Here is a 24,821-nt window from a genome sequence, read left to right as displayed (position 1 = left end):
ACATCAAAACTAAAGTTTTTAATCCTTACCTTAAACCCTTCAAATTGAAGATCCAAGGCTCCTATCTTGTTCTCCTTGAAAAATTATGCAAAACTCCTTGAAAACCTAGAGAAAGAAAGCTTGTTTCATGGAAGATTTGAGAGAAAATGGAAGAAATGTTGAAGAAAGGCTCTCTCCTTTGGCTTGAACGAATTTCATCTCATTTATAGGAAAATATTTCATTTATTTTCCAAAATTATGCAATTGGCCCAATTATTTTAATTGTATAACTCATAAGTCCTTAATTCTTCATATAAGGGCATTTTGGTCATTTCACACTAGACATAATTATTACTTAATTAATGCCATTAAATGCAATGAAGCCTACTCATCCTTGACTTTTTCAATGCTTATACATAGGCAAAATGACCATGTTGCCCCTAATGCCTTTCTATGGATAATTGATTCATACCGTTCCAAATGAATCGACTATTTTGCCGTTAGTTATGTTTTATGCTATTTAACATAAAATTAACATCTAAAGGATTATTTTGAGTTAGGAAGATACCTTTGACATCTTGGGTATTACAACAGCACTAGGGGATGTGTCACCCGAGATATCCAAAGAGTTTGTCGCCAAAAGCTCGAACCACGACACTACGGGCTTGTTCGACCATGCTTCGATCCGACTGGCTCATTCCCCGCCGTCTCTAGCTCACAGGCTATGAAAAGAGCCACAATCCTCGATCACCCTGAAGGATCTGTGACTGCCTCTAAGGCGGTTGGTAGGAAGAGTGCCACTGAGCCCTCTGAGGGGCCAGTGAAGAAGATGTCTGAGCCAACTGAAGGCTCAAGAAAAGGTAAAGCACCCGAGCAGCATGATGGCTCAAGGAAGAAGAAGGTGACTGAGCCTCAAGGGCGCTCGAGCAAAGAGGCTGCCACGTAGGCTAGCAGCCTTAAAAAAAGCACGGCCAAAAATTGGCCAGGAAGAAGCTTGCCCTTACGGGTGTGACAACTGCTTCAGGGGGGAGTAGACCTAGCTCGTCCAAGCCAATGGATGGGGAGACGGGCAAAGTGATTGAGGCTGACATCGATGCTCTGATCGACCAACTCCCTAACCATATCGGTGTTAGGGCCATGGTGGCCAAGGATTGCATCACCCCACGAACGTTCGCAGCCGTCAGGGACTCAGCTCCCTTCCAGATATTGGCTTTAACTTTCAGCTACACGGCTAAGGTACTAGTAGCTAGCTTCCCTTTTTTGAATGCTGATTTCATTTCTTGCTCATTTCTCACCTTTTCGTTTTTAGGTTTCCATGGCGAGCCAACTCTTGTACAAAGAATGCCAAAGAATGCAGCGAAACCTTGGAGGGAACTCACAAGGGATGGATGCTGGCAGAGACGGTAAAAGAGGATGCCTTAGCTGTATAGAAAGAAAGGGAGGCTAGGTAAGCTGAGCTTGAATGCCTTAAGGAGGAAGTTGCGGCCTTTGGGGTCAAGGAAAGGGAGTTCCTTGACAAACTCAAGGCGAGCGAGGTTGCTCGGGGTAAGGCTGAAGCTAAGGCAGCGGAGGCCGACCAAAGTTTAGCTCAGTAGCAAGGAGCCAATAACAAGCTAAACTCTGAGCTTTCCTCGACCCAGAAAACAGCAACGAGCTGGGAGGCCAAATTCAAGCAGGCTTCACTAGACCTTACCCAGGAAACGGTAGGTCAGCAAAATGCCGAAGCTGAGGCCGAGCAACTCAAGCTTATGATTGAGGAGCTGAACGAGGTCGTCACTACCCGATCCTGGGAGACGTCGGTCTTTCTCATATATAAATTATGGGAAGCTCATCCATTGATTGACTTTTCTTTCCTTCCATGAGCTTATCAAAAAGAGGTCGAAAGGATGCAGGTCGAGGCTCAAGGGATGACCTACGTGTACTCAAATGACTCCAGGGAAGACGATAAGGGCCAGGAAAAGGTCGAGGAGGGTGGCGAGGAGGCTAGGCCCAAGCTAGAGGTCAAAAACCTGGTTCCTCTTACCACAGTCCTTTTGAGTGAGGTTCTCGAACACGAGGTCGAAGACGAACGCCCTGCTCCCACATCAGCCTGAAAAATCTTAGTTTTTTTTTTTTTTTTTGTCTTTTTTTTATTGTCCGAATGTAATTAAACTTTTAGTTAATGAAAGAACATTTTTCAACGTTTCTCTTTTGAGCAATGATTGTTTCATTTCTGCGGAGTCATTTAATTTGTCTTAATCGGACTTTGGGACCCGAATTTTACTCCAAGTCATGCGTAGTTTGCTTCTTTAGGAGCTTTTCAGAGTTTTTTGTGAAAAAATCTTTATGCGACGTTTGGCATCGATTTCAGACTCGTCGTCCTTTTCGGGCTTTCGTCACCGACTTGAGGCTGATTTTTTTCAACATGCTTTTTCTTGTATTTTTCCAAGTTTAACTTCGTCGACCTGGGATTTTCAATCTTGATTTATGTGAGGAAATCTAATGCAACGATAAACTTCGATTTTAGACTTTATTGTCCCTTTCGAGTTCTTTGGTCACTGGCTTAGAGTCGATTTCCTTTTACGTGTTTTTTTCTTGATTTTAAAACTCAAGTTTAACTTCGTTGATTTAGGATGTTTTATCCCCAAAGACTTGGATTTTGGCGAGGCTTTTTCGAGGTAAGCTGCCTTTCCTGGACTCTTGACTCTGAGTTTTCTTTTGGAATTTCATCACTTAGGTAGCGATTTATTGATCAATAGTTAATTGCCAACAAACTAAAAAATGTAAATTATGAACAAAGCAAGTACTGAATAATACCTCTCTTATTGATCAAGTGTTTCGATCGTAAACATCCTTATAAGAAATGCAGTTCATAGAAATAAATTAGAACCCGCGCTATTTATTGGTAATACCTTTGTAAGTGCTCGGCGTTCCAAGCTCGCATTATTGCTTCGCTGTTGAGGCATTCCCACCTGGGTCTAAGTGTCCCCAAGTTCAGGTTTTGGGTACCCTGGACGACCTTCCTGAGAACCAGATTGCCCACTTCAAAGTCTTTGTTTCTGACTTTAGTATTGAAATACCGCTTGGCCCGCTGTTCATAAAAGGCAAGCCTTAACTGAGATTTGGCCTGATGTTCTTCGATCAAGTCTAACTTAAGCAGAGTAGGTCTTTGTTGGCTTCTTCTTTAAAGATTTCTCTTCAGAACGAACTAATTCCTACTTCGATCGGGACCATTGCTTCACATCCATAAGACAAAGAAAACAGGGTCTCACCGTCGAGCTCTTGGTTGTCATTCTATAAGGCCATAGAGCTTCCGGTAGCTCGTCGACCCACCTCCCTTCAAGGTTGTTGAGCTTCCTCTTTATGTTGTGCTTGATTACTTTGTTCACAGTCTCAACTTGTCATTGGCTTGAGGTCGGTAGACAGTTGTGAAACTCCTTTTGATGCCGAGCTGCTTGTAGAAGGTTCCGAAATCTCGAAATCTTTGCTATAGAATTGTTTCCCATTATCGATTATTATTGTGTGGGGAATTTTAAACTGACAAATTATGCTCTTATAGACAAAATCTTTCAGCTTGTTCGACGTTATCGTTGCCAATGGCTCGATTTCCACCCACTTGGTAAAGTAATCTACAGCAACAAACGCGAACTTAACGCCCCCTTTTCCCTGAGACAAGGGGCCAATAAGATCGATGCCCCAAATCGCGAATGGCCAAGGGCTTGTCAGAGTGGTCAATTCTTGTGGCGAAGCTTGCAGAATGTCTACAAATCTCTGGCATCTGTCACATCTGTGGACGTAGTCTGCCGCATCATCATAAACTGTTGGCCAATAGTGTCCCTAGCGGAGCACCTTGTAAGTTAGAGATCTGATCCCTACATGGTTTTCGCAAATGCCCTCATGTATCTCTCTTAGAACATAATTTACATCTTCGTGGTCAATACATCGCATTAATGGTACATTGAAGCCATGCTTGCACAGTCTATCGTTGACGAGCGTGTACCGAGCTGCTTTTGTGCGGAGTGTTCTAACTTTAGTTTTGTCCTCTGGCAGTGTGTCATCCTTCAAGTAGGTGATGATTGCATCCATCTAGCTATACCTTTGACTTGTGGCTAACACTGGATCTTATGAAGCGGAGATGCTTGGTTTCGGGAGGAATTTAACCAGGATTGAATTGGCCTTCTCATTATTCATTGTAGAGGCCAGGCGAGCTAGTGCATCTGCCTGCAAGTTTCTCTCCCTTAGGATTTGGTGGATGGTAAAGGATCTAAACTGTCTGAGCACGGTCTCTACTTGCTGGAGGTAGGATGCCATCCTGTCTTCCTTTGCTTGGTATTCTTCGGTAACTTGATAGACCATGAGCTGTGAGTCACCATAGATCTTGATGGACTCTGCCCCCATTTCCTTGGCGAGACTAATACCTACGAGCAATGCCTCATATTCAGCTTTGTTATTGGAGGTGTTGAACTTGAATCTTACCTCGACTCTGATTAGGTCTCCTTCCAGACTCTCGAGCAAAGGCCTGCTCCTGCTCTTTTCTCATTCGAGGAGCCATCTATATACAGAGTTCATAGCCATAAGTCGTCACTATTTGGTTTATGTTGCTCTCCTAAGGTATCTACCTCTGGCGAGCTTGACTCGACATCTTTCTGATAAGAGAACTCAGATATAAAATCTGCCACGGCTTGGCCTTTGATCGATGTCCTTGGGATGTACTTGATGTCTTGCTGACTCATCTCCATTGTCTACTGGATCAGTCTACCTGATGCATTGGGCTTCTGTATTATTTTCTTCAAGGGGAAGTTCATTAGCACATGGATGGAGTGTGCCTAGAAATAAGGTCACGACTTCCTGGCGGTAATAACAAGGGTGTAGGTGAGCTTTTCCATCTCTAGGTATCTTGTCTCCGCGTCGAGCAGTCTCTTGCTCACATAGTACACGAGCCATTGTATTCGTCCCTCTTTGTGTACCAATGCCACGCTGATAGCGGATTTGGATACTAACAAACATAGTAGTAGCAGCTCGACTTGGATGGGCTTTAACAATAGGGGAGACTGTCCGAGGTGTTTCTTCAGCTCCTGGAAGGTTCTTGCACACTCCTTTGTCCACTTGAACCTTTCTTCCCCTTAAAGGTCTCAAAAAATAGTAAACACCTATCCGTGGCTTGGGAAACGAACCTGCTGAGCGCGGCCACACGTCCAATTAGACTATGTACCTATTTAATGCCAGTCAGGCTTTTCATGTCGAGCAAGGCCTGAATCTTCTCCTGGTTAGCTTCTATACCCTATTTGTTTACTAGGAAGCCTAGGAATTTCCCAGAGCTCACTCCGAAAGCACATTTCAATGGATTGAGTTTCATTTAATACTTTCTAAGGATGTCGAACATTTCCCCCAAGTGCTCAATATGACTTTCGGCAACCTTTGATTTGATGAGCATATTGTCGATGTATACTTCCATGGAATGGCCGATTTGATTGGTGAACATCTTATTCACCAAGTGCTGGTAGGTTGCGCCAGCGTTCTTGAGGCCAAACGGCATAACCCTGTAATAATAAATTCCACAGTCAGTAATAAAAGAAGTATGCTCTTCGTCGGGTTGGTACATCAGGATTTGGTTATATCTTGAGTACACGTCCATAAAGCTAAGTAATGCGTTTGCCGCCGTCGCATTTACAAGCTAGTTGATCCGTGGTAGCAGAAAGCTATTTTTCAGACAAGATTTGTTTAGATCTGTGAAGTCAACGCAAGTCCGCCACTTGTCATTCAGCTTCTTGACTAGGACTAGGTTGGCAAGCTAATTCGGGTACCTGACTTTCTTGATGAAGTTGATTTCTAGGAGTTTGTTGACTTCATCTTTGAGCACTTGGGAGTGCTCTGCATCCATGACCCTTCTTTTCTGTCTTATGGGTCGAGCTTGTAGGTCGAGGTTTAACCTGTGGCATATCACTTTTGGGCTGATGCCAACCATATCAGCGTGCATGCATGTGAATACGTCAAGGTTCTTCTTCAGGAACTCGACTAGATTATCACCATCACTCTGCTCAAGTTGCTACTGATCTTTAGTACGCGAGTTAAATCCTCCTCGCTAACACTTACTCATGTCAGCTCCTCGGTTGGTCTTGCAGCGGACTCATCTTTGTGTCTACGAGGATCTATGGTGTCTTCTAGCGGTTTGGGGTTTGGCTTGGATTCTACGATGATCATGGTCTTTCGGTGCGGCCATTTCTGTGTGGCGTTTATGGCTCCATTATAACATTTTCGTGATTCTTTGGTGCAGCTCATAATTGTCGCAACTCCTCCGGGAGGAGTTAGAAATCTCATTGCTTGGCATCGCATCGACCTGATCACGCTTAAATCATCCAGGATTGGCTTTCCAAGGATGATGTTATACGTGGTCGGGCAGTCCACCACCAAGAATTCGGCCATCACAATTCTGACCTTCGGTTTGGTACCCAAAGTTACGGGAAGGTCAATAGTACCTTTGAGAACCAGGCTATCCCTAGTGAACCCATAGAGTGGCGAAGGGCACGCTCGCAGGGTCCTTTCTGTGAATAGCATTCCTTGGAAGGCTCCCAAGAAAATAATATTTATCATGCTCCCATTGTCGACTATAACCCTTAATACTCCTGCATTGTCAATCCTGGCTGTGATTACAATCGCGTCATGATTATTACAAGGAGATGTTTTGCACTCGTCGACTGTGAACCCCACTAGCTCGCTTTCTTGTTTGGGCCACTTGGGTGGCTTCTGTTCGTAATTCATTATTCGGGAGACCGAGTTTGTTCTGGCCTTCCGAGCGTATTGCTCACAGGCTCACCTCGAGTTTCTTGCTATATCCGGTCCCCTATAGATCATATTCATGAAAACCTTGTTAGGGTTTGGCAGAGTCTGTTGAGCCGGGGTCTGTATCTAGCCTGGGACCTGGTTACTTTGCTTGCCAAGATTCTCTCGAGCTAGTTCTGTCTTAACAAATTCTTTCAAATGACATCTTCTTATCAGGTCCTCAATGACGTCCTTCAGAGCCTGGTAGTCACTCGTATTGTGCCCGACATCTTTATGATACTGACAATATTTTTGCAGATTTTTTCTTCTTGGAGCCCCCCTCATTCTTTCGGGAGTGGGCAGCCTCTTCGCTTCTCGGGATACCTGATAGATTTGGGTGATGTCTTAAGTAAGGGGGTGTACTCTGCATACCATAGGAAAGGTTGCCTATCTCCGTGGTTATCTACTCTCTGTTTCTTTGGGAATCTATTGCGATCTTGTCGCTACGATCTTGGCCCCCACGCTTATCCGACGGGCGATCTTGTCTCTTATCCAGGGCCCCCCGCGTTGAGCTCCTGGCTAGTGTCGCTAACGAGCTCTCTACTCATTGGTATTTTATGGCCATCTGGTAGAATTTGACCAGACTCACATGGCCTTTGCTTTGGAGCCCTTTCCACAGCTCCATGTTAGGTCTGATCCTTGCTATCAAGAAAGTCCGAATGGATTCTTTAGGGGCATCAGCGACCTTTGCCTGCTCATTCTAGAACCTCGTTAAATACAAGGTTAGCGATTCGTCTCACTTTTGGTAAATGATGCTCAAGTAACTAAGCAGCATTGCAAACAATCTCCTTGCCTAAAACTGCTATAGATATAGCGCGAAAAATTATTGCCAAGAGTTGATGGAGTTTGCCTTGAGCTGTTTGTACCACCTCTTAGCATCTTCGACTAATGTGACTGCGAAGCACCGACATTTTGCTAAGTCACTGACCTGGTGTAGCTTCATGAGGTCATTAAAGTTGTCGAGGTGATCTCTAGGGTTCCCCCCTCCCGTCAAACTTGCTTTCTGATGCCCTGAATCCTTGTGGGAGCGGGGCTTGGCAAACTTCCTTTGTAAAGAGGAAACTTACTATTTCTTCCGCCAGGTTGTTCTTATGAGCTTTTAGATCATCGAGCATCCTTTGCATGCGATCCAGGTCTTTATTTTGGTTCCCCTGGTTGGCTATGTTAGGTTGTACCTCAAGCAAGTGGGTTCGCAAGTCTGTCACTTGCAAAGCTCCTTCGATGTGCGCGTTGATACGCGAGGTCGAGTCATGATGGTTGGGTTGGTAGGTGTTATCATGCTTGTTGGTGCGTTGCTTGTGACATCAATCATAACCAGAAGGTCGGTCATTAGTAGATTAATGCACATAGCATGCTTTATGAGCCTGCGAAGATCAATCTTGTCTTGGGCGTGGGTTAAAACCGGCACGCTGATGCTAGGGATACCACTGAGCTTCTTGGTGGTGTTCGTCGCTTTCGCTTTTCCTCAACAACTGCTTCCCTGGCTGCCTCCCAGGATTTGTTTGCCTGCGGGACTCTCGCTCATGCATGAGGAGCTGTTTGCGAGGTTTGAGGTGTTGATCGCTTCCTAGCAGCAACAAAACGGACTGTTGACCTACAGAATTCATACTTGTTGGGGTAACGTTGGTGAAGCGCAACTGATCGGGTTCTTGGCGACTAGTTGTTGGTTCCTCATCTCAACCGCATTCTATTGCATCGCCTGTGTAACCATTGTTCTGATCATCTCCATCAGTTGGCTGTTCTTGAGATGTGATGTCCTTGCCTCCTGATTGTTTATGGCATGTTAAGCTAGCGGCACAGGTGGTCGACGTCCAGCGTTCTCCTATTGCATCTCCTAGTGGGCGGTTTCCACATTGTCATGATTTTCAGTAGTAGTTTTTGATCTGGTGAACAGCATTTTGGTCTTGGGACAGGTAAATTGCGGTGAATGTTTGCCAGGATCTTTGAAATAATGGCAGAAGCCCTCTTTCTAGCGCCAAAATGGTTATACAGAATTCTGCACTGACTAGCAAGATCCGATCGACCTTGTCGGGATCGGAACTGATATGTGCGTGATTACGGGTAATCAGTAATGAGTGAATGATAACGCCAGAAAGTAAATGACAAAGAGAACATTTAAAGTGGTTCGACGAAGTTAACAACCTACGTTCACTGTGTTTTTTGTATATGTTGTGAGAGCTTACAATGTAGTTTTTTATCTAGAATTCGTATCCCCCTCCTCATCGTTTTAGGGGTTTATATACAAGATTTACATAAAGGAAAGAGCGAAATTAANTTAAAAGATGCATGCTTATGGTTGTGATTGAATTTTATAAAGACGCAAGTTAAGTACATTGAATGATTAGTTTTATTTTATCATGATAATTCAAATATTCAATCATTAAATAAATAGAGAAAATCAAATACACTAAAATTGACAAGCGAGTAGGAAATTGCGCGTTTTAAATCAACCTTCCCTAACTTATTTTTACGATGATACATTTAAACACCTTTCAAAACCCTAATGCCATCTAATGTTAACTTAACAACATACAATAAGGGTGTGATTGGTTCATGGAATGTTATATTAATAAGAAGATAAATTATTTTGAAGATTACTGAGAATGTTTAGAAAAAATTTGTTTGGTTGATTGGAATAAATTGGTGAGTATGTTATATTATTATGTTTGGATGAGATTGATTGTTCTTCTTTTTTAATATTATTATCATTATTATTTGAACTATTTTTTTAACCCCTCACATTTGAGATCTTGCTACAGCACCTCAACTATAATAAAAGTTTAAATTTTAACAAAATCTTCTCCACCCACCCAAGCCATTGTCGGCCGTTGGCCACCATTGTCGCCCGCCGACGATAGTCGCAAAAAGGCGCACAACCGAGCGGATTTAGCCAACCATGCATTGATCTGGCCGTTTTCGACTAGATAAATTGTCGAAAATTGCCAGATGGTAGTGGATCTAGCCAAAATGGCTAGATTTATTTCAGTGGACATGGATTTGGCCGTTGATAACCATAGATCTAGTCGTTTCCGGCCAGATCCATAGCCATCTAGCCATTTCCAACCATTTCAGCCAGATCAACACACAACCAACTAGATCCAACCGATCGTAGGCCATTCCGAAGACTGTCGATGGCGGCCGATGACTGAAAGTTGTGGCAAACAGTTGATAGTGGTAGCCGACGATTCGACAGTGGTGGAATTAAGAATGAGACAATTTACTATCCTACATCAAGTGTGAATATAAATGGGTTTAGAAATCTATAAGGAATAGGAATTTGTCAATCTCACTCCTAGTGGAAATAAGAATGAGATAATTTGCAATCCTACATCAAGTGGTAAAGTATATATGGGTTTAGGATTTTGGGCCTATATAAAGGAGGCTAAGTTCTATTGTTGTTCATCTCAAAAATTAGTTTTCCTTCTACTCCTATTGTAATGGGTTCTTACCCAAAGTTTGGAGTTTTTCTATATTCCCTTTGTTTTGGGTATTTGCAGTATTGCCCAAAAGGTTATGATATTCTTCAAGAATAATGAAGGGTGTGTTTGTTTTAGTATTTTGGATAGTATTTTTGATATTTTTAGAGTTGGATGGGAATAACGAGGTAGGATTTAAAAATTAACAAAAACAGCCCCTAGGTTTGTTAAATAACTAAACATCCATGTAATAAAACGTTAAAAATTACAAAAACACCCCCACCCACCAATTAAATTCTTGCAATCGGCCACCACCACCAGAGGGTGGTCGGAGTCGCCGTATCGACGCACGACCGGCTGGATCTAGTCGGTCATGCACTTAGATGACCTTTTCTAGCCAGATCCATAGTATATTTAGCCTTTTTCAGCTAGATCCACGGTGGATCTAGCCTTTTTCGGCCAAATCCACAGTGAATCTGACCAGAATATGATAGACCGGTGCACTACCGGCCAGATCCAGCCGATAGTGCGCCATTATACCAGATTCCGGCCACCTTCTGGTGATGGTGATCGAAATTTGACAAATGTGGGTGGGTGGGAGTGTTTTTATTAATTTCTAAAGGTGTTTAGTTAAATTAATAAACTTAAGGGGTTTAAAATGTAGTTAAAGAAAATCAAGGTTTTAAAACCCGACCCGGCCCGGCCGGTTGAACCGGTTCGATCGGGACCCAACCACTAAACCGGGCTGATTTAACATAAAACCTGGATGATCCAATTCACCCGGAATAACCCGCGGTTAGACCGGTTTACTGTATTGACCCGTTGGTCCAACCGGTTTTGGAAAAGAACCGGGTCAACTCTAACCCCTCCTTAATTGCGATTTTTTAAACGGTTTTCCCAATTTTGCACTCTTCCATTTGTCTATTTCTTCATTTCTTGGTCGATTTTTTCGTTTCATCTCTTAGCTCTTTCATTTCCACTTCAGCGAAAGCTTTTGTTTCATCTTCATTTTTTCTCATCTTCGGCAGCAGTTCCAGTCACCATCGGATGTACTGTCATTTAATCTATTTTCGATTGATTACTTATGAGTTATGAGGAGAAGCATGGAGTAGAGAAGGAGGGTACTGGAAGAGTGGAAGTAACTTGCAGAAGCGATTCTCTCTCCCATAGAAGATGACTGTTCAAGTCAAACAAACAACACCCATCGAAATCAAAATAAAAACACAAGAACAAGAAGAAGAAGAAGGAAAAGAGCAATACCCAGATAACAAAACATGAAAAAAAAGAAGGAGAAGACATACTTGAGCGATGAAGAAAGAGAGGAAGGGGGCAGATAGATGTCTTGTCGCCTCTCTCTCTCTTTGTTTCTCTTTTAATTTTTATTTGGTGGAAGCGTGTAGAGAAGGCATTAATTTTTCAATAATGCTACAGACACCGAAAAAACTGCACCGAAATCGTGTACCGGCCTACGTGTAACATGTCTCTCATTTTTTTTATAATTTTTTTCTAGTGAACGGCCGTCCATCAAATTTGGACGGCCATTCACTCACATGGACGCTTGTCCATATTATATGGACGGGCGTCCATATACAAGGGACGGACGTCCCCATTTAAAGGACGCCTGTCCATAAATAAATTTTAAAAATAAAAAAAAAACTTTGGGGACGGCCATCCATAAATTATGGACGCCGTCCCTTACATATGGACGGACGTCCATTCCTAATGGATGCCCGTCCATACTTTTTCCATGAATATTTGTTGAACTGTACTATACTGGCAATGTGTTTGAAAGTTTTCACTTCTTTTTCCATGAATATTCGTTGAACTGTACTATACTGGCAATGTGTTTGAAAGTCTAAGTCAATATGTTTGAAAGTCTAACATGTTAAATCAAAATGGATGCAATAAAGTTTCCATGGAGGCAAGTGAAGAAGGTGCAGAACTTCGCCCGTCTACTTCTTCGTCTTCATTCACTGTGTTTTTTTGGGGGAGGCAAAAGTTTAAGATTTTCGGGGAAGTCAGCAGTGATGAAGAGAATAAGGATAAGCTACAGAACTTCAACCAGGATGCAAACGTACTATACTGGCCGGAGGACGTCAAAAAGTTGGCTGATGATGTGCAGGAGATACTGCATGAGATTGCTATCACTGGAAAAATTTCACAAAAACGTAAGTAATGGACGAGCGTCCATTCCTTACGGACGCCCGTCCCATCCAAAGTTTTTCTTTAATTTGTAGAAACTAAAATAATGGACGGGCGTCCATTAGAAATGGACGCCCGTCCAAACATTTTTTTTTTTTAAGTATGGACGGGCGTCCATTAGGAATGGACACCCGTCCAAATGTAAGGGACGGCCGTCATAATTTATGGACGGCCGTCCCCAAAGTTTTTTTTTTTTTTATTTTCAAAATTTATTTATGGACGGGCGTCCTTTAAATAGGGACGCCCGTCCCTTGTATATGGACGCCCGTCCATATAATATGGACGGGCGTCCATGTGAGTGAATGGCTGTCCAAATTTGATGGACGGCCGTTCACTAGAAAAAAATTATAAAAAAAATGAGAGGCGTGTTACACGTAGGCCGGTACACGATTTCAGTGTAATTTTTTCGGTGTCCGTAGCATTATTGTTAATTTTTTACCTTAATCTATCCTATACTTTCAAATGATTTTGGATGGGTACAACCTGTTTCAAGTCCCAGTATATATCCTATTTAATTATTCTTTAAAATCAATAATTAGATTTCTTTTTTTTTAACTTTTTTTTCTTGATGATTTTGCTGGAATTTTTTTTAATATCATCATGCTGATGTCATCATCGGTCGAACTAGTCGATTGAACTGGTTGAACCGGTCGACCTGAGACCCGATCACTTTGCCGGGTTGCACCCCGGGTCGATTTTTAAAACATTGAAGAAAATATAATGGTATTTTCATAATAGGGAAACAAACTCGTATTTTGGAAATAGTATGAATATGATAGTTAAAAATATTTAAACAAACAGATCCAAAGTTTTCTATAGCACTTAAGGACGTAGGTAACAATACCAAACCTCATTAAATTCCTAGCGTTCTTTTTTTTTTTTTTTTTTTGTATTTATTGTGACCATTTATTTTTTCTCTGGTACTGTTATTATTATATTTCAATAACTAGCGTTAGAGTTTTGTGTTTTCGCTACACAATAAGAAGAACACCGTTAGGTCTTGCCAACCAACATATATCTAGAGTGAAATTGAAACAAATTCTCTTTATTTAATCTTGAGTAAAATATAATGTTCTATTTATAATTAATAGAAAATGATAGAAAATAAAAGCTTGTCTTAATCACATTATCTAATTATTAAAATATATGTGATCATAAAGAATTGAAATTAAGAATCACTACATGACATTTATCTTGTCATAGTGATATCTATTTCGACACCAGAAAAGGACGCTAGTAAAGAAGTCTTATTTCGACACCAACGTGGCATCATAATAAATTCTCTAGGTTACCACACTATTGCATCCCACCAATCAATTCCCCGTGATAACTTGTTTTAAGTTCATGATAATTTAATTAATTCTCTAAGATTGTTAGACCCAATTTATTATTTAGTCTAAGCTGTTTAAATCAATCAATCAAGCTAAGGGTCGAATCTAAATATATTCATTGGGTAAAGTCTCTCACTTAAGGTCTTGATAAGTTGCATGAACTGTTTTTTGCTATGATCTCGTGTTTCTCAATTGTAGCAAAGCTTATGACAAAATGTGTAACATTCTAGACCTAATTCTTCTTGGTGTGATCATTTTTCATTTATTTGGCAATTCAATTAAATGTTCTACAATTTTCTTTCATCATTATCGATCTACTGCATAGAACTGAGAGACGATAGTCGTTTCACATTTGCTTTAAGTATTATGATTTGACTTAGCCCTCATTTAACACATCAACCCTTCATCCAACAAAAATAACGTGTTATATACAACCCACTACACAGTTTCCTCTTAAGTCATCTTCATTGTTCCAACTGCCAACTCAAATTTATACCTCCATCCATCATTTTAGTGGCTTCTAAAAATTCAAAACCACTGCCTTTTAGTAGTTGTGTTCACACTAATAGGTCCCCACAACTGGCTCCATAAAAAGGGCCAGTTACCCTTCAACTTACTATTAATTAATTAAGACATTAATTTCGCTCTCTTTAAAATCAAGAAAATGGTGAAGGGAAGTGGCAGTGCAGCGTTTGGGATTGTGATGGCGTGTTTATTGTTGCTCCATTCTGAGCTGAGTGAAGCCACAACTTACACAGTTGGCAATTCTGATTCTAATGGTTGGACATATAACGTCGCTAACTGGCCTAAAGGAAAGAGTTTTAAGGCCGGTGATGTTCTCGGTGAGTGATATTTAAATTATTAGATTTTTCTTACTGTTAAGATTCATTCATGTTAATCAACTCTAATTAACTTTAGAAGTTGAAATTTCGATTAACAATTTAATGAAATTGTATTTTGTTGATGATTCGACAGTATTCAACTATGATCCAGCCCTCCATAACGTGGTGGTGGTAAACAAGAGAGGTTACAAAAATTGCACAACCCCGAAAAACGCCAAAGTGTATCAAACAGGAAATGATCAGATCACGCTTGCCCAAGGAAATAGCTATTTTATCTGCAATTTCCCAGGCCACTGCGAGGCTGGAATGAAAATAGCGGTTACTGCTGGCTAGTTTTTAGTCGAGTTAATAAACAAGAGTGGTGTGCTTTATATCTGTATTGTACTTAAATAAATGGCGACTTATTATAAGCATGGCTTATGTATGTATGTGGTTTTGTATTTTGTTTCGAGGAAATTAACTCTTGAAAATCTTTGAAGAAAATAGAAATACATTATGAATTGTAAATGATATTTTGTAATACACGCACCAAACATTTCTAATTCTTGAAACCACCTATAATCAGAGGAATATGATTAATAAGGTAATAAAGAATATCAAAACTTTGAAAAATGTTACGTACACAATTTATTATCCTAAAACTTTTATTTAATAAATTTGAATAAAATGTGTTTTATTTATAATCTAAAATTTTACTTAGTTGTTTTTTGGAGTTAATTATTGGATTGGATAAAATTTCATTTAATATGTTTTTAGGTTTAATTATTTGAGGGGTAATTAAAATAATATAAAGCATTGAGGGCCTAAAAATAGTTTCCAGATTTTTTTAAAAGCCCAGTGAGGGCGCCCGGCCACCCTTGTGCTTGAATTAGCTCGCTTTTGCTTATAATGGTGTTGCTTATTAATATATAAATAATTAATAATAATAATAATAAGCATTTAAGTCTTTTTATTTCCGTAAATTACTGACAATCTTATATAATAACAATCATAAATAACCAAGGTTTTTTTTTTAATATATAATTTATTAAACAAAAATAATATTTCAATGCCTATCCAATAAAAAAACGACAATAACTCAATATATGTCATGCTTTGTTGAAACCAGTAACTTTTTTAATCTCAATATTATTTATTATATTTTTGTTTGAAAACTTAGTATTATATCAAATTAAACAAGATCAAATCTAAATAAAAAGGGATAAAACATTACTTACTCTAAACCATTAAGATTAGATAGAACTTAACATACTAAGATTAGACTAAATTAATAAGATATATGTTAATTAATTAGACTCAGCATGGATTCCCAGTAAGGATACCATTTCCACACTAAACATAAGGATCATGAAATGAATAAGCCTACATGTTTTTCATAATAATATTTATTTTAACGGTTATTGCTTGGTAAATAAATGTTCCAAACCTTATCTTAATATCTTGATAAATTTTAAAAAAGTGTCCCTCTCAATAAATCAGATTGGTAGGAGAGGTTAATTTTTAAAATATATTTTTGTTTAAAAAGGTATTTTATTGTTTAACAAAATAACAAGATCAAGTCTAATAATTAAGGAGGGTAAAATGTTTATGCTAATAAGTAACTAAAAAGAAATTAAATTTTGTTGAACTTAACACTGAAACTTTAGTTAGATATTAGAATCTTTCATGCCAAGAATCCCTTAAAATTCTGTGCACAAACTCCACAAAAATACAAGCATAGTAAAATAACTAAGAATAATCATAGGCTAACAAACACATCTCATAAACTTTATCTCACAAACTCCGCGTGATACCTGAGTTGGCAGAACTAAGAAATAGTCGTTCCTTCATAGGGAACAACCATTATGAATGGAAGAATGATCGTTCCTTGGATGATGAATAGTTGTTTTTGGATGGAACGACCGTTCCTTGGATGAGGAATAGTCGCTTTTGGATGAGAAACGACCATTCCTCATGGAATGGCCATTCCAACTCCAAGGAACGGTCATTCTGTCCTATGGAATGACCATTCCACCTGGAGGAACGACCATTTTATGATGGAATGGCCATCCTTCCTATGGAATAGTTCCTTCTTCATAGAATGATCGTTCCTTATACGATGAACGACTATTCATCTCTAAGGAATTGTCGTTCCTTATATCATGAATGGTCGTTCATCCCTAAGGAATGATCGTTCCTTAGACGATGAACGACTATTTATCCTTAAGGAACGACTATTCATGTATAGTCAAAGCTGTGAGTTGATGTGGTAATGCCAACTCAGTGTCACGTCGGGTTTGTAAGAGAAAGTTTGTAAGATTCGTTTGTTAACGTAGTATTATCCAATAACCAAGCCCATATGTTGTACCCATAATTTACCTTATATATAGAGAAAATAACTCATAAAAAAAAATAGAAAATATTAATCTAATTTTCATGTTTTAACTTGGTGCATGTTTGGGGTTCTCGTAGAATTTAATCATTTCATAACAAAAACGTTTGATAAACTAATTTTCAAGGAGAATATGATATAACCTAATCATTATAAGATAATCAGTTTGAATATTTTACACATATAAGGACAAATATATTCATATAAACAATAAAATATATAAAATTAATTTAAATTAATTCATCAAATTATTAGTTTAATAAAAATTTTAAAAAAGGAAAAGGAAAATGGACAACGGTGGAGGTCAGACTTTAGTTGGTGGCGGTTGCCTGGAACCAAAGCTAGTGGTATGTCTGTCAGCATTGACAACGTTAGAATGATCGACACAAGGTAATCTATATGATATTCGTGGAATCACGGGTAATTGATGCGGGTATCCGTCATATGAGGTTGAATATATCTCCACCTTATGCGGCCAAAATTAGCGTTACGTGCCGGTGAACATGCCATCGGCCATCGCCAACATCCATTTTTTTTAAGTTTCTTTTTATAAAATTATTTACTTTAATACATTATTTATTTTAAATATTTATTGGGGACTCAGTGGAGGACCAGTTGTGTAGAAAGAAACTGTTTGGGTCGAAAGTTATGTGAGCTTTGAGTTGAAGAAGTGCGGCTTGGTCTGTGGTTAAGTTGGGTGCTGCAGCCATCGCCAACCTAGCCATCAGAAAATGTAGAAACATCACTTGTAAAACAGGGAAAAAACTCATTTTCGAGAATTGCGTTGAAAAGAGTTGGATGTGACCTTAAAAAGACGATAAAAATGTGGACTGGTAAACGATGATCGAAAGATATGATGGAAGCAAAAGGAATTTAATTAATATAGGCCGGTTTCGAGTGCAGCCTTCTCTTCAAATTTGTTGGAGTCAATTAAACATAGTTTTATTTAAGATATATTCTATTTGATCTTTATTTTGTCAACTTATGCTTCTTGAGATATTGCCGCTTATTTTCTTCGATGTTCAGTTGTAAAATTATAGGGAATACAGTTTGGCAGATTATTTAAAAAAATGTTATTTTAAAAAACTATCTAAATAAGATATGACGGGATTAAATGAAATTGAGTAGAATTCTAACAATACGTTTGGTATAATAGTTGAAAATTATATCAGAATTTGATAAAATGTTACATAATTGTTTCATACATTTTTTGAAAACATTTTCTGAAAATATTTGGATTATTTTTAATCCCCTACATTTATTAATTTAGCTAAACATCCCCCAGAATAAAACTTTAAAAATTAACAAAAACACCCCAAATAATAAAGCCGTCAACTTATTTGAAGGCCAAAAGTTGGTCGTCGTTAATGGCCAGATCTCTGGCCGTCGTTAGCGGTCAAACTCTGGTCGTTGTCAATGACTAGATAGATCTGGTCGTCTCCAGCCAAATCCATGATGGACCTGGTTAGAAATAGCAAGATCAACACATGATCTGCCAGATCTGACCGGTCATGCGTCGTTTCGGCGATGGTAGCCATCGGTGGCAGCGGTGACCGACAATGGCTTGAGTGGATGGGGGTGTTTTGGTTAATTTATAAACTTTTATTGTAAAATGTAATTGTTTTTAATTGAATAGAGTTGAAAAAAATATTAGAATAGGATAATAGAAAACAAGTCTCACACACTTTTCATTTTCAATAAAAATAATCTTATTTCATTCGGATTGATTTTCAAAATAATGATCTCAATAAGTAAACAAACACATTTTGTTTTTAAATCCAAATAGGATAACAGAAAAATGATTTGAGAGACTGAAACAAAAAAGGGGTGTATTTTGAAGAAAATTAATTTTAAAAGGAATATAATTATTATAAGGACGTGAATCCTATTAGTGTAATAGAAAGACGAGACCCCTATTAGAAATGGAAATAAAATTACTATTGCGAAAATATCTCTTATGTATTGTGTATAAAATGATAAGTTACATAGATATGTCATGTTAAAGGTTGATTAAACACCGTAGATTATTTGTTTGTTTCTCCATAAGAATTTACTTTATAATAAAATCCAATTTAGTTTTATAAAATGCATTTATTTACTTCAATTATCTTAATTAAATAGTTACTATAAGATTTAAAAATTAAATTTTAATAATAAAAAATTATATTTGTTTGAGATTTTATTAACTTATTGTCAGTGTGTTTGACTTCAACAGAAGCTTCCATACATATAAGCACATAATTAATCTTTGACACAATAAAAATATAACTCTAAGCTTATGCAAACAATTTGACCAAATCTCATGAGGAGAACATGTTGTCAAGTTCACGACAAAGTAAAATTATAAATATTTTAGAAGATTTAAGAAAAGTTTTTGCCGACTAGTGGTCAAGTAGATATCATATAGAATAAATAGGAAAAATATTTATAATTAATTTGTTACTTATCATTTAAATAGGAAACAAAATATTAGACAAAAAGATGACTATTAATTTGTAACTTAGCCAATGAGATGATAATTAGAAACATTTACTGTATAAGCAATAATAAAAAAAACAAACGGTGTTTTTTGAGAATATTAAAACCATTGAGATTTTACATATCTTTTAGCCCAACCTAATTTTAGATAAATATATATTTTCCTCCAAATACAACATCGTATTATCTTTTAGACGACACTTATAAAAATTTTGTTTAAAAAAAAAAGACGCAAAATGTATTTTCAGCTGAGCTTTTTTTATCAATTAATGGGTACTTTCTATGTGTTCATTGACAGAAATAAAATTTATTATTATTATTATTTTGTTTAATGTCTTTTTAATGACAATATCCTCTATTTTGAAGATTAAAAAAAAAAAAAAAAATTTCTTAGTGAAAAAAAAAAAAAACTTTTTTAGATACTTTAAAATTTTAAAGATATGACAATTATAAACCCTTAAAAAGCATCTTTTTATAGAAAAATATAAGAGATCAACAAAGTCTAACTTTCCTCATAATCTAAGATAAATTATAAATTATTGTCTTAGGTGATCAATATTATTTGTTTGGATGCTTTTGTTCACCAATATTTTGACAGTTCCATGAACATAATTTATTTGTAAATTTGATCATGTTTCTTCAAGAAAGATCATACAAAAACAATTAATTATTAATGAAGCCTCAAAATTGACCTAGAAGCTTCCATTTATGTCACACCCTAATCTCAATTTGATCATTTTGAATTTTCAAATGTGATTTTGAGGACACTGGGACTAGAAAAAGGAAAAAAAAAAAAAAAAAACCCATAAACAATTAGGGTTTGTGAATAAATAATTAGACTCTAGTTTTTAATATTATTGAGGAGACAGTTAGCTAAGAGGCAATCCAATTTATTTTTTTTATTGAAGTAAAGTGGAATAGGTAAAAGGTAGTTGCAAAATAAGCCGTTTGTCACAATTGTGTTTTGCTAGGGTTTTGTTTGAATGTAGTTTTATATGTAGACTTTACTTTTAGAGGTTTGATGGATTAAATAATTTTTTGAATTGTGAGTTTAGGCAGAAAAATAGAGAAATATTCAATTAAAACAGCCTATAAGGATTTAAAAATTCATTGGAATAATTAAAATATTAAATATTATTCTCCATTGAGGTTGGTGAAATCAACGTAGGTTCGCCATTTGTCATTTGATTTTTCATGAGAATCAGGTTAGCGAGCCTATTTTACCTAGATCCTTGATGAAGTTGTTGTTGAGGAGTCTATCGACTTCTTCCTTTAGTGCTCACGATTGCTCAACATCCATTGACATCTACTTTTGTCGGATTGGTCGAGCTTCTGGGTTGATGATTAGCTTGTGGCAAAAAACTTTGGTATTGGTGCCCACCATGTCAGCATGGACCCATGCAAAGATGTCCAGGTTGCCTTTCAGGAACGCAATCAACTATTGTGACAATACATTGCCGAGGTTCTTTCTAATTTTGAGAACCCGGGTTAGGTCCTGCTTATTGATGGCAATCTCGACAAATCCTCTGTAAAACTTGTTGGTTGGTCTTCCTTATGGATGCGAGGGTCGATTACATCCCGGGCCCCCTAGCTGTGTTTCATTCTTCATGATAGCCATGGTCGACGATTGTCTCTTCTTCTAGGCTGCGGTGATTGTTTTATTGTAGCACTCTTTGGAGTCGGCTTAGGAACTTCGAACAATCTTGATTCGTGTCGCGGTAGGGAATTTGACGGCTTGATAGGAAACAAAGGTGACAACTTTTAACTCTTTAAAGAGCGGTCTTCCTAATATCGCGTTGTATACGAACAACCCATTGATTATCAAGAAGTCTACCATTAGTTGCATGGCGTGCTATTCTTTGCTCATGACGACAAGCAACATTATTATCCCTCTTGGGATTATGTGGTCTCCAATAAATCCATAAAGTGGTGCTGATGAAGGTCTTAAGTCACGCTCTCTAAATCCCATTTAGTGGAAAGCCTCAAGGTAGATGAGGTTGACCACGCTTCAATTGTCCACCATTATTCGAAAAACGTCATTATTATCAGTTCGTGCTCTGAGGACTAATGCATCGCAATAGGGGTGTTGATCTATCTCGGCTGCTTCCTTGTGAAGTCGATTATTTGATCTTCTACCCTTGATCACTTTACGAGCTTGTTCTCGAGGCTGAGGATTCATGGCACGGATCTAGTTATTGTGTCTCGGGCATATCAAGCTCGAGCGTTGTTCGATTCTCCTATTACTTCTAGTCCACCGTGGATACATCGAACTTAGCTTACGGGAGGGAGGCGAGGCGGTGGTCATGGTTCGCACCAGTCCTCACGGTTGGTTTTCTTTTCTTTGACATACTCCTTTAAGTGGCCTCGCCTGATGAGTTCTTCGATAGCATCCTTCAAGGCTCGACATTCATCCGTGTCGTGGCCAACATCTTTATGGAAGCAACAATACTTGTGAGGGTTTCTTCTCATTCTCAAGTCCGCTTTCAATTTCTCAAGTTTAGGCAGGCGCCTTGCTTTGCTTGATATTGCAAATTTTTATGCGAGCAGGGCTACCAAGCGAATGTACCAGCCAAAGCGAAGGCATATTTCCCGCTTCCTTATGGGCTCAAGGTGGTGCCTTTTAGAAAAGTTGTGTCCATATCTATTTCTGTGTTCTTGTTTGAACCTTATTCGGTCTCTGGGTTCTTCATTGTCTTGTCGAGGAGAGGTGTAGGTTTGTGCTCCAGAGTTCAAATGGCTATAGAGTTTTCTACTCGTTGGTATTTGACGGCCATTTGGAAAAATTATGTCAAGGTCACATGATCTTCGGCTTGCAGGTCTTTCTAGAGATCAGTTTGAGGCCTTATGTTGATAATTAAGAGTGCCTGAATCGATTCTTCGGATGCGTCCGCTACCTTGCTTTGCTCGTTTTGGAATTGTGTAAGAAATGAGGTCAAGGTTTCACCTTTCTCTTGTCGAATGTTACTCATATAACTCAAAGGCATGATGAACCATCTCATTGCCTAGAATTGTTGGAGGTAGAGCACCGCAAATTGTCGCCACGAATGAATTGAGTTCGCTGTAAGCGTTAATTTGTACCATTTTTTCACATCATCGACTAGAGTGACCACAAAGCAATAACATTTCTTGTGTTTTGAGACCTAATGTAGCTCTATCTGGTCATTGAAAGCATCGAGATGATCTTGAGGGTAACCTTTACCGTCGAACTTTACGTCTAGCACTTTAAAGTTCATAGGCAGAGGAGCATTTCACACTTCTTCGAAAAATGGGGAGTCGACTATTCCAATGAGTTGTCTCGCTAATTTCTCATATTATCAAGCCTTCTTTGCATTTGGTCAAGCTGATTGTTGACTCGAGGGTTTTACACTTGTGCTTGACGATTTGATGGTTTGATCGAGTGATCTTGATGATTCGCCTGCCTCACGTTCGGATAAATGAGCCTACGATGCACACTTATTCAAGTTGTCAAATCGTAGCTACTAGGGTAGTAGGTGTTATTGTTGTCCTAGCTAGTTATTCTACAACGTTTGTTTGAGCTTGCTTGTAGGGGCTAGTTGTCATATAAGTGTATAGCCTCGTGGTAGCCCGCTTGTCTTGACATCGACTCTTTCCCTAGCAGCCTACTAGGGGTGTTTCGCCCGTGAGCATCTCGCTCTCGTGTTTCCCTCCTGGGTACCTGGGCCGCTACACGCTTTCTGGCCTGGATGAGGTGAACTCGAAACCCACAGTTTCAAGCTCCCAACTTTGGGTCAATTGGCTCTGAGTGTTCAATAGTGGTCAAATTCCTAGTTGCACCTTTCATGCCCGTTTCACTATAGGGCCCGTATTTAGGTGGTAAATGACTTTAGCGTGTCCATCATTTGGGTGTCATTTGGATTGGAAGTACCCGTTCCAAATGGTTTTGCTGTCTGCAGAACTAGTAAGTGTAGGGTCACTGACGGGCGACTGGACAAAACTCCTTATTGGACTTCTTGATGACCGACCTCTTCATGGCTAGCAGCCTAGCTTCTGGAAGTTTTGGTAAGGACTAATATTGTTTTCACGTGGAGCTTGCAACTGGTTGTTATGGAGAGGTCTTTCCTCTACACAGAATGTTCAAGGGGGAAGTCCCTCCTTCTAGCGTCAAAATGTTGATGTGATAATTCATACCAACTAGAGATAGCTTGTCGGCCTCGAAAGGGATCGAGTAAGATGTACATGTGGTTAGTGATAACCAGCAAGGTCGCCAAAACAACGTAATAAAGTAAAGAACAAAAGAGATTTTATAGTGGTTCGACGGTATAGAAACCAAACCTACATCCACTGTTATGCTATTATCAAGGGGTGCTACAAGGTTGAATGAGGTCATAAAGGGGAGTTCAAGAGATAAATGAAGGACATTCGGTTCTCATGACCTACTCTCTCTTAAACTCTCTCTAAAACAAGTTAGTATATTTTTTTTTTGAACTTTACTAATACTGGAATCCTCTTGGAATGGAGGTCATGGTCTCCTTTTATACTTGTCCTCTCTAACAGTGGCTGAGGGTAGGTGTTATGGGGTGGCTTGCATGCATAATCCCCTTAATTAGGATCTAAGTCAGTTGTCGTCTAGGTGTATAGCCTCATGGTGGCCCGCTTATCTCGGCACTGACTCTTTCCCTGGCCGTCTGTCAGGGGAGTTTCACCCGCGAGCATCTCGCTCTCGTATTTCGCTCTTGGGTCGCGCTTGGAGGTACTATACGCTTTTTGGCCTAAACGAGGTGAACTCGAAACCTATAGTTTCGAGCTCCCACCTTGGGGTCGGTTGGCTATGAGTGTTCAATAGTGGTCAAATTCTCAGCTGCGCGTTTCATGCCCTAGGTGCATTTCGCTATAGGGCTTGTATTGCAGTGGTCAATGACTTTAACGTGTCCATCATTTGGGCGTCATTTGGATTGGAAGTAACCGCTCCAAATGGTTTTGCTGTTTGGAGAACTGGTGAGTGCAAGGTCACTAATGGGCGACTGGATGGAACTCTTTGCTAGACTTCTTGATGACCGACCTCTTCATGGCCAACGACCTAGCTTTTGGAAGTTCTGGTGAGGACCAATATTGTTTTCGCGTGGAGCTTGCAACCAGTGGTTATGGAGATGTCTTTCCTTTACACAGAATGTTCAAGGGGGAGGCCTCTCCTTCTAGCGCCAAAATGTTGATGCAATAATTCATATCAAATAGAGATAGCCTGCTGACCTCAAAAGGGACCAAGTAAGATGTATGCATGGTTACTGATAACTAGCAAGGTTGCCAAAACGACATAATAGAGTAAAGAACAAAAGAGATTTTATAGTGGTTCGGCGGTATAGAAACCAAACCTACATCCACTGTTTTGCTATTGTCGAGGGGTGTTACAGGGTTGAATGAGGTCACAAAGGGGAGTTCATGAGAT

General features: G+C 39.0%; 1 protein-coding gene across 1 annotated transcript; it reads left to right on the top strand.

Moving 5' to 3' along the window:
- The first annotated feature begins 14,340 nt into the window (after nt 1-14,340).
- LOC116113980 (basic blue protein-like) lies at nt 14,341-15,075 on the top strand. The gene is made up of 2 exons (XM_031400131.1): nt 14,341-14,568; nt 14,702-15,075. The coding sequence occupies exons 1-2, from the start codon at nt 14,391-14,393 to the stop codon at nt 14,899-14,901; spliced, it is 378 nt and encodes a 125-aa protein (XP_031255991.1). The 5' UTR covers nt 14,341-14,390; the 3' UTR covers nt 14,902-15,075.
- The last annotated feature ends 9,746 nt before the right edge of the window (nt 15,076-24,821 follow it).

Source organism: Pistacia vera, unplaced genomic scaffold (assembly GCF_008641045.1).
Source record: "Pistacia vera cultivar Batoury unplaced genomic scaffold, PisVer_v2 Contig693, whole genome shotgun sequence".
Taxonomy (NCBI): domain Eukaryota; kingdom Viridiplantae; phylum Streptophyta; class Magnoliopsida; order Sapindales; family Anacardiaceae; genus Pistacia; species Pistacia vera.
Note: the sequence above shows the minus strand (reverse complement) of the source record. Positions and strands in the feature narration are given on the sequence as shown.